This window comes from Callithrix jacchus, chromosome 4 (genome assembly GCF_049354715.1).
Source record: "Callithrix jacchus isolate 240 chromosome 4, calJac240_pri, whole genome shotgun sequence".
Classification (NCBI taxonomy): domain Eukaryota; kingdom Metazoa; phylum Chordata; class Mammalia; order Primates; family Cebidae; genus Callithrix; species Callithrix jacchus.
Window position 1 is genome coordinate 26,485,373 of NC_133505.1, and position 13,510 is coordinate 26,498,882.

General features: G+C 37.5%; 1 protein-coding gene across 20 annotated transcripts in view; it reads right to left on the minus strand.

Moving 5' to 3' along the window:
• Window positions 1–2,138: 2,138 nt before the first annotated feature.
• PRP4K (pre-mRNA processing factor kinase PRP4K) overlaps window positions 2,139–13,510 on the minus strand; it is a 42,826-nt gene continuing 31,454 nt past the window's right edge. The window contains exons 12-21 of one of the 20 annotated variants that reach the window (XR_013533797.1): window positions 10,994–11,108; window positions 10,741–10,902; window positions 10,248–10,399; window positions 8,491–8,577; window positions 6,431–6,705; window positions 5,968–6,100; window positions 5,411–5,456; window positions 4,810–4,896; window positions 4,481–4,553; window positions 2,139–4,040 (exon numbers count right to left, since the gene is read on the minus strand). Coding sequence is in view for 1 of the 20 variants with exons in the window: in XM_002746255.7 (XP_002746301.1) it covers window positions 6,502–6,705; window positions 8,491–8,577; window positions 10,248–10,399; window positions 10,994–11,108 (558 nt within the window). In the remaining 19 variants the exon portion in view is untranslated. Of the gene's footprint in view, window positions 4,897–5,205; window positions 6,706–8,490; window positions 8,578–10,247; window positions 10,400–10,740; window positions 10,903–10,993; window positions 11,109–11,733; window positions 11,858–13,510 lie in introns of those variants that run through there. The other 19 variants (XR_618988.5, XR_013533798.1, XR_013533796.1 and 16 more) reach the window with 19 other exon arrangements.

Here is a 13,510-nt window from a genome sequence, read left to right on the forward strand (position 1 = left end):
TGGATTCTTCCCCTCACCTCCAAGGTCATGATGTTAATTTTTTATTCCTAAAACCTTCAAAAAGGACATGCCTGTTTTTCTCACCACTGTATCCTGGCAGGACTGACTGACCAGTTTTCATGCATGACATAGTGGTTACAAGCACTAGCTGTTGCCAGGCTGTCTAAATTCAAACCCAGACTCTTGCCACTGAACACCTCTAACACCTTCAGCAGTTTCCTTAACCTCTCTTGCTTCACTTTTCTGATGCGTGAAGTGGGTAAACTGTCTTTATCTCACATAATCACGAGGGTTAAGTGGCTAGGAGCCAAAGTGCCTGTCGTATAGCAAACACAAAATACATTAGGGAAGTAAGAATGACACAGGAGGGCATGCCACCTCGAGAATGAACCTCCTTGGCACTAGTTAGGTGCAGGAACAATTGATTCCTAACAAACAAATGTCCTATTTCTTGCAAGGCATGTGCCAAGGCACAGGGAAGTGGTATGGTGCAACAAAGACACAAACTCTTTCAGTGAGACTAGGCGTGGGAATGGGCATAGGAGATGGGACTAGAAGCGGTGAGTTTTGTAGGGATTAGAGATGTATCATCTCAGGTTTATCCTGTAGACTGATGGGGGGAAAGACCTGGTTCAAACAGGTAAAGTGAGACCCCCTTGTCCACGTATGTAGTGGACAAAACTTGAGACATGAAAAAATACAACATATCTGGTTATTTTTCATACCTGATGGAAGTCAACATCCACCATTGTCTTTAAAGGCAGTTTGTAACAAAAACTGTTCAGGAAAATTTAACTTGGTTTGCTCCCAAATTCTCATGTTTAGCTCTCCAGTCATTCATAGTTCTCAGCTCACTGGATCTTCATGAGGTTGAATCTTTAATCAGAGAAAGTATGTGTGGCCGGGTGTAGCGGCTCACACCTGTAGATCCCAGCACTTTGGGAGGCTGAGGGTGGATCACCTGAAGTCAGGAGTTCCAAGACGAGCCTGGCCAACATGGCAAAACCCTGTCTCTACTAAAAATACAATTAGCCAGGTGTGGTGGCAGGTACCTGTAATGCTGGCTATTTGGGAGGATTACGGAGGAGAATCACTTGAACCCAAGAGGCAGAGGTTGCAGTGAGCCAAGATTGCACCACTGCACTCCAGCCTGGCAATGGAGTGAGACTCGTCTCAAAAAAAAAAAAAAAAAAAGTATGTGTGAAAGATCCTCAACCAATACACCCTGTGTACTATTTTCCCTAAAATGTGCTGAATACAATGGCCTCATAGCCACTTTAGATGGTTGTGCAGTCCAAGGAAATTATAACTGGGGCCTTTACATGAGGACTAAATAGAGCCAGTGGCATCTGACCTTTTTTTTTGAGACGGAGTTTTGCTCTTGTTACCCAGGCTGGAGTGCAATGGCACGATCTCGGCTCACCGCAACCTCTGCCTTCTGGGTTCAGGCAATTCTCCTGCCTCAGCCTCCCGAGCAGCTGGGACTACAGGCACCAGCCACCATGCCCAGCTAACTTTTTGTGTTTTTAGTAGAGACGGGGTTTCACCTTGTTGACCAGGATGGTCTCGATCTCTTGACCTCGTGATCCACCCGCCTCGGCCTCCCAAAGTGCTGGGATTATAGGCGTGAGCCACCGTGCCTGGCCCGACCATTTCTTAGAAAGCCAGGACTCAACCAGACTAGCGTCTACCTGCCACTCTGCAGTAGTTAGCTCCAACTGGGTGAGTGGGTGGGTATGTTCTATAAAGCCAGTCTGACTGCCATTCTCCAATCCTGCTTTGCATGCACTAAAATTCTTAAACTACACTGTCTTAATTATTTTACTCACTGTTTTGAAAGCCGAAAACAGTTCCTTAAAAGAAGAAAATAAAGAGTGGGCAGACTGAGGATAAGAGCCCAAGATTTGTCAAGCTATCATGTGGGCAATGAACCAACTTATTTTTATTATAAAAAAGGGAGTTGGCTCATTACTTATCTATGTTTCCATTACTAGGAAAACCAAAGCAGAAATGTATGTAACAGGAAACATGAATATAATAATACATCCTTTGGTGTTCTGCACTTAATGCTTTAAAAATGTTTTGATATGTGTGAGGAAAATCTGAACTCAAGCAAAGAAAAAAACCAGGAGACAGTATGATAATAGGAGGCATATTTTATTCAGTTCCCAATAAGTCAATTAGAAACATGCACTGCTAAAATGCAAGTTACAATTCAAACGGTCCCACAAATAATTAGAATATACACTGAGCATTTTCAGAAATCAGCTTCCATATCTTGGTCACTAAATGGAAAGGTTCTTCAGAACAGTCCCTTATCCTATATACAGGAGAAGAAAAATTAAGGATGCCATAATGACATCTATCAGAAAAACCGGAAAACATTTTGAAGTTAATTTAGCATATATTATTGACATGTAAAAAATATAAATGAATTTGTCGTGGACATTTCTATAAGGAGGACATTCCAATAGGAGGAGAATGATAAAATTCATGTTAAAAATATACTGGAACTAGAATACAAATAAGAAAGAAACACATTTATGAGCCCAATTGGTAAAGATGTCATTATAACTAAGGGAGGAAAATGACACATTTGAACATATGGCTTCTTTCCTATCTCAAACATTCAAACGGGCCATTTCTTAACTACTTGGCCTAAATTTTATTATGTATGGTTCCTTTGTTTCATCTCAGAGATTTTACTTTTACCCATATAGCTAGAATTTTGCTTACAAATGAAGAAATACAGGTAAAGCATAAGAGGAATGCAAATATGGAACAAAACTGAGAACATTACAATTCAATTCTTTTACCACATACCATACAACATTATATAAATATTTCATATTGAAAAAAATGTCCTGAGTACTTATTCTTGTTAGGAATAAAGTAGTACTTATTAACAATGGCAAAAAGTTTCTATTTTAAAACAAAATTTTGAGAAGGTAGAGTGAAATGAGACAGCTACTGGGGAATGAAGAAAAGGGATGTAGTAATAACGATTTAAGGGTGAATATAAAATGCTACCCCCGCTCAAAACCTCAAAATTCCAACCTCATTTCTGATGACCTTCAAGAATAAAGTCTATCCAAAGTATTAAAAACGTCTGTAATTTCTAGATCTCAACTCTTCTCCCAATCTTAGAAAAAACTATGACATCTTTGAGAGCTATACCTAAGACTTTTATGAGCCCTCAAGTCTGATAATCACTTGCTATCATTTTTGCCATAAAGTATAATAAAAGCAAAAACTTCATGACAGATAACATTTGAAAACTATACAGCTATTCTAAAAGATGAATGCAAATTTATTATGGAGAATTCACTAAATAAATTCAATCTAGTAGGTCTTGCAAAGTTCTCAACTGCCCCTCAGCAAAATTACAGATGGTAAGAAAATCATGTATATGTACATAAGACAGTTTATAGGGTTCCTTTCAAATAGGTAGTTTAGATATGCTAAATTATGGAGTATAAAAAAAATCCACAGTATCATCTTTTTCATTTCCCTTAAGAAAAGCTAACAGTGGCTCTAAATATTTTCTCTACTTTAAGGCTAGAACACTAATTAATAACAAGGTTACTAAAGGGTAAGTTGGGGAATAGATACTAGAGGAGTTGAGCAGTATTCTTAATATTCCAGTTTCTATTCTTTTGCATCTGCCTAAAAGCTGAAGACTAACTTTTAGATATATGCTCTTCTGGTGGCCGCTGTTTTTAAGATCCAATTTTGACAACCATGTGTTATGTGGAATCTCATCACCCAACAGCCTTGTATATCACTAAAGTTGACTACTGTTTTTATTTTAGGAGAGGAGGGGAAGAGGCAGGAAGTATGATAAAACAAGCACTTTACAGATGAACACCACAATAGCACCACTATTCTAAATACCAAACACTAATAAAACCCAATCACAGTGCTGAAAACTAAAAAATCAGACAAAAACTAAATGAAGGATTCTTTTTTAATGAATCTTTTATAGGACAGAAACCTTAGCTCATGTCTTCTGGCTGTCATCATCTTCCACTGAGCTGCACCTAAAACACAAAGAACAAGTAACAAGCAACTTTGTTTTTTAAAGAACAAGTAATAGTTTTGAAGGTATAAGATGAACTGTTTCTAGTGGAACTTACTTAAAAAATTATATAAAATGAAGCCATACACATCACCAGAAGCATCAAATTGTCAACTACTTTGAGTGAAAATAACTACAAGAGACTTGAATATGCAGCATATTATCACCAAAATAAATAATGGTGGGAAAATCACTACCCATTTCATTAAGATAGAATAGCTGCACCTGTGACGCCTTATTTAAAAGGCTTCACTCTACCTGAAGATGAAAATCACCTTGTATTTATTTTAGTAAGTCTAAACCGTGAAGAGACGGGGTGTAGGTTCAGAGGTGGCTTATTATATCATCTATCACCTTCCTGGCTGTAGTTCATTTCATGTCTTTAAATGGAGCAAAACCCACCAGAAGAATGCTGCTATTCTGATTTTCCATTCTTGAATGCACCAAAATGTGCATGCTTGTTGTAATTAGGTGCCTGGGTGAATAAAAAAATCCCATTTACAATTTAAAAATATTATTTAAACCCCTAAAATCTGATTATTTTCCATATTCTTTAGGGAGACGAGCATTAATTTTACCCCCCAAACAGAAAAGATTACATACACTTCTGAAAATTCTCTTCTACCATGTTAATAATACAAATTCCTCTGTGTTGCAAAACCAAGCTGATTTACATGATTTTGTCTTAAATTGTTGCTAAATGTTTATCTACACATGCTGTCAGAAATAACCTTGTTAAGAAGGTGAAGCTGGTGTCTCAGCAAATCAGACCCCTTGGAGAAGGCGGTGAATGGCCTGTGCCCCGTTTTCCTTTTTCTCTTTCCGCACCATCAAAAGGAAAAGTGAGAAAATAGCAGAAACATTAGTTAAATCCTGAATTATACCCCATAACCTACAGGAATAATCTCACTACACTGAAAGCTGACAATAATTTGTAGGACTTTTTGAAATAATTAGGATCCTAATTAATAATAAACTGATAATTTTGGCTAGGTTTACATCTTTAACTAATAATACTTTCAATTAAAAATTTTCAGGAAAAAAAACAAAAGGTTGCTTTTAACTATTTATGGTTTACCTGATTTACCAGCACTGAAGACAAAAACTTTTAAAAATGGCTACAAATGCCTTGTTCACAAAAGACTTTATTATCTAGTGATGCATACTGAGAACATACAGAAATCTGCATGGTCCACTTCACATGCAGTAGAACAATCTTCACTTTACAATAAGTGAGTGTCAACTGTTTTATGCAATAGACAACACTTTAAAGTCACATTCTTAAAGAAAAGATTCATTTACAAAAGAAATAAAAGGTAAAGAAGCAATTACCGCTTTTAAAAAGCAGCTGCTTTGTTCAAGAGTGGAAGGTTTATGCCTGTATTGAAAGACAACATGATCACAAATAATGAAAACAATGAACAAATGAAAAACACTTTTACCATAAAGCAGTACACTTTCAAAATGACATACAAATAGTTAAAAATTTCATTACGTTGTCTATCTAGCCTTTAAATATGAGGACTTTCAGAATTAGGCCTCAACATTTGTAATTAGTAAATGAAAACTACGCATCATTTCTAGGTCACTAGGAACTGTATTTAACAAAATGTATATAAAGTCTATAGCAAGTTGATTTTAAAAAAGTAAAGTTAATAAGAAACAGTACACTGAAGGCGCTCTATCCATCAAGCGCGTTCTCTTCCAATTTTAAATGCGATGAACAAACAGAAATTGTAACTATGCCACAGTTGCAATGCCAAAAAATAAAACAAGATCAGTTATCACACATGCAGGGAATTCTGCCACAAAGCTAACATCCCTCATTTGTCAGTTGTTCCAATAAAATAACATCTTAAAACACCAGAGATGTTGATGGTTTAGCTTACCTTCAGTGTACTGAATGCTGCACACAACCTGCTTTAAAAGGAGACCATCCCTGCAGGCAGGCTCAAGAAGGAACAGACCCCTTTCGGCACTGACTACACCAAGGGCATGCTGCTGTGGCCTGCACACACACACCTAGGAAAACGTGAATATAAACAGCATTTATGCTGGCCATTTTATCTGAAGACCAAAATGAAGCCAAGTCTGCTAAGAACAAATCAACCACCCAATATTACTACTCATTTTATCACAGATGCTTCTGTCTTTATGTGAACTGCAACCATATACATTAGCACTGTAATTTTGTGCAGTCTTGGCAATTTAAAACAGTTCTACAGTGAAATTTCACGTTAAGACACAAAACAGATTAACTAACATTTCTAAAAGAAGTATCACCCTTGGTGTTAATTCAAATATATCATGCTGCCTCAAATTTGCTGGAGAAATATTTATAAGTTTATATACATTAATAAACTGCTGTGAAATTTCTTCAGTCTTTGTATTTACTCAAACCCTTGGGAGTTTCTTCATCTTGTTTAAATTTTTTCCTGGATGAAGGCATGCTGTAGGGCCTGGTTGATGCTAATTCGTTTAGCTGGGTCCAACATCAGAATCTGGTCCAACAAGTCCTTTAGCTGGTGTACTTTTTTACGTTGGTCTTCAGGAAGTCTCTGGCACCCAATCAAGTCAGCCAATAGGTCCTTAGTTGGATTAATGGTGCTCATAACAGTAACTTTCTCCTAAAAATAATTTTTAAAATGCATATCTCTAAGTAGGTTACTAAGCATATGTAACTTAAATCAGGTTGTTTGGTGGTCAATGAAAAATATTAAAAATATACATACATTAAATATATATATACACACTGAATAACTTACCACTTATAAAAGTGCCTACAGTATTCTGTCCACCAACTTACAGTTCAGGCCTAGAAGCAAAAGGCCATACTACGTACCCTAGGTGTGTGTGAGCGTATGCTGTGGTTATGCGATGCATCTGTGTATCACACCTACTCAACAAAAACTTTCATGTGGTTTCCCCTACACTCTGTATCTTTTTAAAAGGTAACCAAAAAACTTAAATGAAAAAGGTCAATTCTGGGCTGGGCACAGCGGCTCAGGCCTATAATCCCAGCACTTTGGAAGCCCAAGGCAGGTGGATCACTTCAACCCAGGAGTTCGAGACCAGCCTGAGCAACACTGCAAAACCTGTCTCTACTAAAAATACAAAAATTAGCTGGGTGTGGTGGCACGCACCTGTAATCCCAGCTACTCGGGAGGCTGAGGCATGAGAATTGCTTGAACCCAGGAGGCAGAGGTTGCAGTGAGCCAAGATTGCACCACTGTACTACTCCAGCCTGGGTGACAGAGCGAGACTGTCTCAAAAAAAAAAAAAAAAAAAAAAAAGATGAAAAAACCCAAGTTAGCAATGAAAACTGACAATCAGCACTTGCTGATTGCATTGTACTTTCCCTACCCTGAAGTGGTTAAGTGACAGACATGTAAATAAGTTGATATCATGAAGTGCTATTAAGTGCTCTGACAGAGACATGATACAATGGGACAAAAATAAGAAAGTCATTACTTCAATCTGGGAGTTTTAGAAAGGCTCATATAGAACGTGTATTTCAGCTGAGGCTTAAAGTTGATACATTTTTTAGGAGGTTGAGGGGTGAGGCAGCACAGGAAAAGACTAAGCTCAGGGAGGTCTAATTAGCAAAGGCCCGGAGATCTGTTAGCAAAAGCGCAAAGGTCTGAACCAGCATGCCTTCTGGCCAAGTGTGGAACGGCGGGCGTTTTGAGTATGCTGAAGGAAGAAAAAACTGAAGATGGCAGTTAGATTTGTCATTCTGAGGAACTTTAATATTATTTCATAGGTAACAGGGAGCCAACAAAGGTTTTTAAGCAGGGACAGGAACATAATCAGATTTGTTTTCAGAAACATCACTCCAGCAGCAGTAAGAAAGCTGGATGGTAAGCCAGACCAGGAAAGTAATCCAAGGAAGATGTGATGAGGGCCTAAATATGACCTATAATAAAAACAAATTCATTATGCTAGAAAAACATTTTCTTTTTTTTTTTTTTGAGATGGAGCTTTGCTCTTGTTGCCCAGGCTGGAGTACAACAGCACAATCTCGGCTCACCACGATCTCCGCCTCCTGGGTTCAGGGGATTCTCCTGCCTCAGCCTCCCAAGTAGCTGGGATTACAATCATGTGCCACCATGCCCAGCTAATTTTGTATTTTTAGTAGAGACGGGTCTCTCCATGTTGGTCAGGCTGGTCAAACCTGCCTGCCTCAGCCTCCCAAAGTGCTAGGCTTACAGGTGTGAGCTACTGCGCCCGGCCAGAAAAACATTTTAAAAATCCTTTCATCTACCATGGCCTGATGTGCTTTATTTAGGAATTGGTCAAAAGCAAAAAGGAAATATTTACTTTGTGTTTTTAATTCACAGCTCCTAGTATGAGTCGGTATTCAATTAATTAACAATAAAATAACTATTGAATGCTGCATTTAAAACACTTACCCTCTCTGTTACTTTATCAACTTCTATGTACATGAAGTTGAGATTTTGATCAAAATGCTGATCTTTGAATACACCTTTTCGAATCATCTACAAAACAAAATAAGACCATGGGTTTTGAACTATTATAAAACAGTCTGGCCTACTAACAATTTAATATACAACAAGTCAAACAAGTATGTTATTTAGTCTCCGCAGGTTTGTTTGATCTCAGCTTCCCTTGCTCCCAGGAATTGATTAACATCTTTGGAAAAGCAAACACAAACACTGTACCTAACACTACTTAATAACATGAAATTTTATCTGTCCAGGCAGTGACTTAAAACAACTTTAACATCAAACTGTGCTTTCACAATTTAAAATTAGAGATTCAACAAAGACTTTAAATTATTTGTTCCTAAAAATATTACAGAACTCAGGTTTTTTTTCCTCCTTGGCAGTTAGGGAACCTAATACCACTTTACAAATTATGTTCCAACAGCCCCAATATGATACAAGTCAGACTTCATTAAAACAAACGCCAACATAGCTCATTTTTATGTAACTTATTCTAAAAAAAAAAAATACAGTCCAACATAAAAGAATTTGGGCAATATGTAAAAATCAGCCTGATCAACATTGCAACTCCACCTCTACAAAAACATTAACTTGCTAGGTGTGGTGGCACATGCCTGTAGTCCCAGCTACACTGAGGCAGGAGAATTGCTTGAGCCCAGGGGTTCAGTTCAAGGCTGCAGTGGTAATTGTACTCCAGCCTGGGACACAGAGCAAGATCCAGTCTCAAAAAACAAAACAAAACACGAAAAACTAAAAACCACACAGGCTTCGGACCTTTACAAAAAATGTGTACATTTTTTTCAGAAATTCAGCAAATAGGCTAAAATCTTAAAAAGCTAAGTTATGGGCCAGTTGCAGTGGCTCACACCAGTAATCCCAGCACTTTGGGAGGCTGAGGCGAGTGGATCACGAGGTCAAGAGATCGAGACCATCCTGGCCAACATGGTGAAACCCTGTCTCTATTAAAAAATACAAAAAAAATTAGCTGGGTGTGGTGGCGTGATGTGAGACTGTAGTCCCAGCTACTCGGGAGGTTGAGGCAGAAGAATTGCTTGAACCCAAGGAGGCGGAGACTGCAGTGAACCAAGATTGTTTCACTGAACTCCAGCCTGGTGCCTGGTGACAGAACAAGACTCTGTCTCCAAAAAAATTAAAAAAGAAAAGCTAAATTATGGCCCTCAGACACTTTAATAAATGCCTAAAATTTCCTTGCTTCATGTTAAACAGAAACTAGCATTATAGCTGAAGTATCAAGGGTGAGTTAGAAAGATATTAAATAAATTTTCTTGGTACCTTCCTTCCCCAAGTAACCTCCAATCTTTAATAAATTAGTTAACAATATCTAATGTTCACCTATTCATTCTCTGACAACTAAGCACTTTCTTATATTTTACCTAACCCATCTACATCTTCTTCCATTCTGTCTTCCAAACATTTTGAAACTTTTACCAATAAGAATATATCCCCAAGAATATTGCTGCTCTCTGTCCATCATTTAAAAAGTTCTATTATTAGCTCTTGGCTGAGTAGAACCACTAATTTAAACACTAGAAAAAGGAAAGAACCTGAGCAATCATGATAGCCACCTACCCGCCTTTCTGAAAGTTTTGTTTTATAGCTATATGTAGTGAGCAAGTGTCAGCAGTCTGTCAGTTTATAAGAAACTAAGACCTTAAAGAAGTAAGCTCATGCTAATGTCTTACCTTATTTGGCATCTTTCCTTTGAGATCCATTGCAAGCTTCAGCATGTGGTTATTGGTTTTGCCAGGAAATAAAATTTTTCCAGTATAGAGTTCATATAAGGTGCAACCTACAGACCACATATCTATACCATAGTCATAGCTTTTACCTATAACTGAAAACAAAACAAAGTTTTAATATACGAAGATAAAGAAAATTGACTACTATTAAGTTTTATTTCCACTAATGAGGGGCTACCTTAGCTTGGACTATAACCACAATCTTAATGCCTTAGTTTGACAATTAGTTTTGTGTTCGTTCCCACTAATTCTTAATAGAGACTCAAACTTAAAAACCTTAAAAAGTGGAGGTTTGGGGAGGAACTGAAAGGGCACAAGAAAATATGTATTTCTTCTCTTTTCTCATTTTGCCTTTGGTGGAGGTGCTAGTCAGCCTCAACCAAGGCAACAGGAAAAAACAAAGGTCCCATACAATCCATAAATGTGATAATCAGACCTTGAATAATCAAGAGCAGTCTTCTAAAGTCGAGGATTTTCCACAACTGTTTTGCTACTCTTGCCCGACATGATCAAGACTCCTGTCACAACTACCTTCATTCCACCTGAGGAGGATGAACTTGCTATGGTTCCCTTCCTCATGAATGAACTCGTGCAGCTGCTGAAGTGTGATGGAAAACAGTGCTTAGATATTAAGTAAGCGGTTTCCACCACATATGATGGCCCAGGTCAAAGAACATTAAGAAACTTACTGATTTCAGGAGCACGATAAAATCTACTGACAAGATAAGGTGTTATGTCATTATCCGCAACATGTGAGGCCGACCCAAAATCGCAAAGCTTTAAAATAGTTTTTGATTCATTAACCTGCAAAACATTTTTTCAAAGGAATTCAATTCAAGCCTGGAATAATTAATACAAATAAATAAAAATTACTGCTTTATTTTGAGAACAAAGATACTCATTTAAAAATTCATTTTCTATTTATTTTTAATTCAATTTCCTAACTATGAAAAGTTAAGATATATCAAATATTCATTACAATGAGTAAAAACTGTTTTCAGTGAGGAAACGTGAGATACCACAAAGTATATTTAATTTTAACAACTGCATTTTTAAAAGGGTGAGGTACTGAGAGAAAAAATCTCATTTTATGAAGCAAAGCATCTTCTAAAAAGACCCTAAATACCTGAATAAAGTCAAGTTTTATTACTAAGGACTCAGACTTAACTGTCAGTTGCCAGAGAATTACAATGGCAATGAAAGCAGAAGGGTGATTCAGATTAAACTTGAACAAAAACAAAACATTCTTCATCCGAAGCTTGCTATCTCATCCTAAATTTAGCAATCGCTTCCAGTCTAAAAAATATTAAAACCCTTAAATACAAAGGTATTAGTCAAGAAAACGTTAAATATATCTGGCAAAACTGATAAACATGAACTCTATATTAGTCATTTGTTTCTTTTTTCCTTTGTAAATACTTCAACATACACAGTAATAGTGACATCTGCTGAGAAAGGCTGGAGTTGCTCCCATGACTGCTGCCACTCATGAGTCAGAAGCATGTTCAGGGTTAACAAGTGAAGATAATTCATATTGCAGAGTCCCTTCCCCCCTTCAAAAGAGACACACACAAATACCGAGTTGGAACTTGAACTTGGCCTACTGCTCCCACCCCAAAGCAACATATCATTTTAAATAGCCTTAGGCAGTCTCTATGGGGAGATTGGACTATTATAAATGATATACAGAATTAAGTTATTAATAGTAACAGAAATGATTATTTTTAACTTCCACATTGATTATCATTCTCTTCATCTTGGAAATCAGAAACGTAATTATCTTAAAAGAGAAAAGTTCTTTAAAACTTTTTTTTTTTTTTTTTAGATGGAGTCTCACTCTGTCACCCAGGCTGGAGTGCAATGGCACGATCTGGGCTCACTGCAACCTCTGCCTCCCAGGTTCAAGCAATTCTCCTGCCTCAGCCTCCCGAGTAGCTGGGATTATAGATGCGTGCCACTGTGCCCAGCTAACTTTTGTATTTTTAGTAGAGACGGGTTTTCACCATCTTGGCCAGGCTGGTCTCAAACTCCTGACCTCGTAATCCACCCGCCTCCACCTCCCAAAGTGCTGGGATTACAGGCGTGAGCCACCGTGCGCAGCTTAAAACTTAATTCAGCTACTTAAGCAGTTTCAATACCCAGAGAAAACCTCAGAACTATTATAAAATTAGAATCTATCAGTGGAACTCCTGGGCTGGCTATACTGCCTTAAATAACAGCAGGGTATCCATCCCATATGCACTTCAGTTTGCTACACAACTTCTACTCCTGTCATGAGGAATCTGATACTTAAGCCACACTGATGCCGGGAGTCACGAGCTAAATGCTTTGGAGTTTCATTAACAAAATCAGCTCCATGTCACTGAGGTCTATTTTTTCCTTCCCCATGAAGAAGAGAAAACATTTCTGAAATTTATGTAAAAACCTATACTAGTTTAGCAGTATGCTTTAAAACCAAGAGCTTCTTCTATGACACTGGCAAAGATGTTATTCTTTAACTCCACAATGGTTACAAAGGTGCTAACTGTAAATGACCTTTTAAATTGAACATGTTTTACATATTCTTTGACCATGTATTTCACAATTAAAAAACAAAAAATTGAGGTAAAAGCAAACCACGAAATTGGCCACACAAATTTACAATTTACAATTCATTTTTAATGTACCTACCATTTCAATGTAATTACTCAAGTCCAAGTTACATTAGATATACAACAATTCAGACCAAACATAAAAATGGAATGTACCTCATTACTAATGTGGTTGTCTGGAAGGAAACATTTTAATATATTAACAAAAAAGAAAAAGAGAAATATGAATTAAAGAGCTTAGTTATTGATAAGAAGTCCTTCAACTAAAAAGTCTAATTCAATCACCATTGTTTTAAGAATTTATTTTGGCCAAGCATGGGAGCTCACACCTATAATCCCAGCACTTTGGGAGGGTACAGGAGGACTGCTTGAGCCCAGGAGTTTGAGACCAGACGGGACAATATAGCAAAACCTCATCTCTAAAAAAATTTAAAAATTAAGTGTCACAGTGGCATGTTCCTATAGGTAGTTCCAGTTACTGGGGGGGCTGAGGCAGGAGAACTGCTTGGGCCTAGGAGTTCAGGGTTACAGTGAGCCATACGGCACCACTGCACTCTAGCCTAGGTGACAGAATAAGACCTTGCCTCAAAAAAAAAAGGAACAAAGTATTTACTT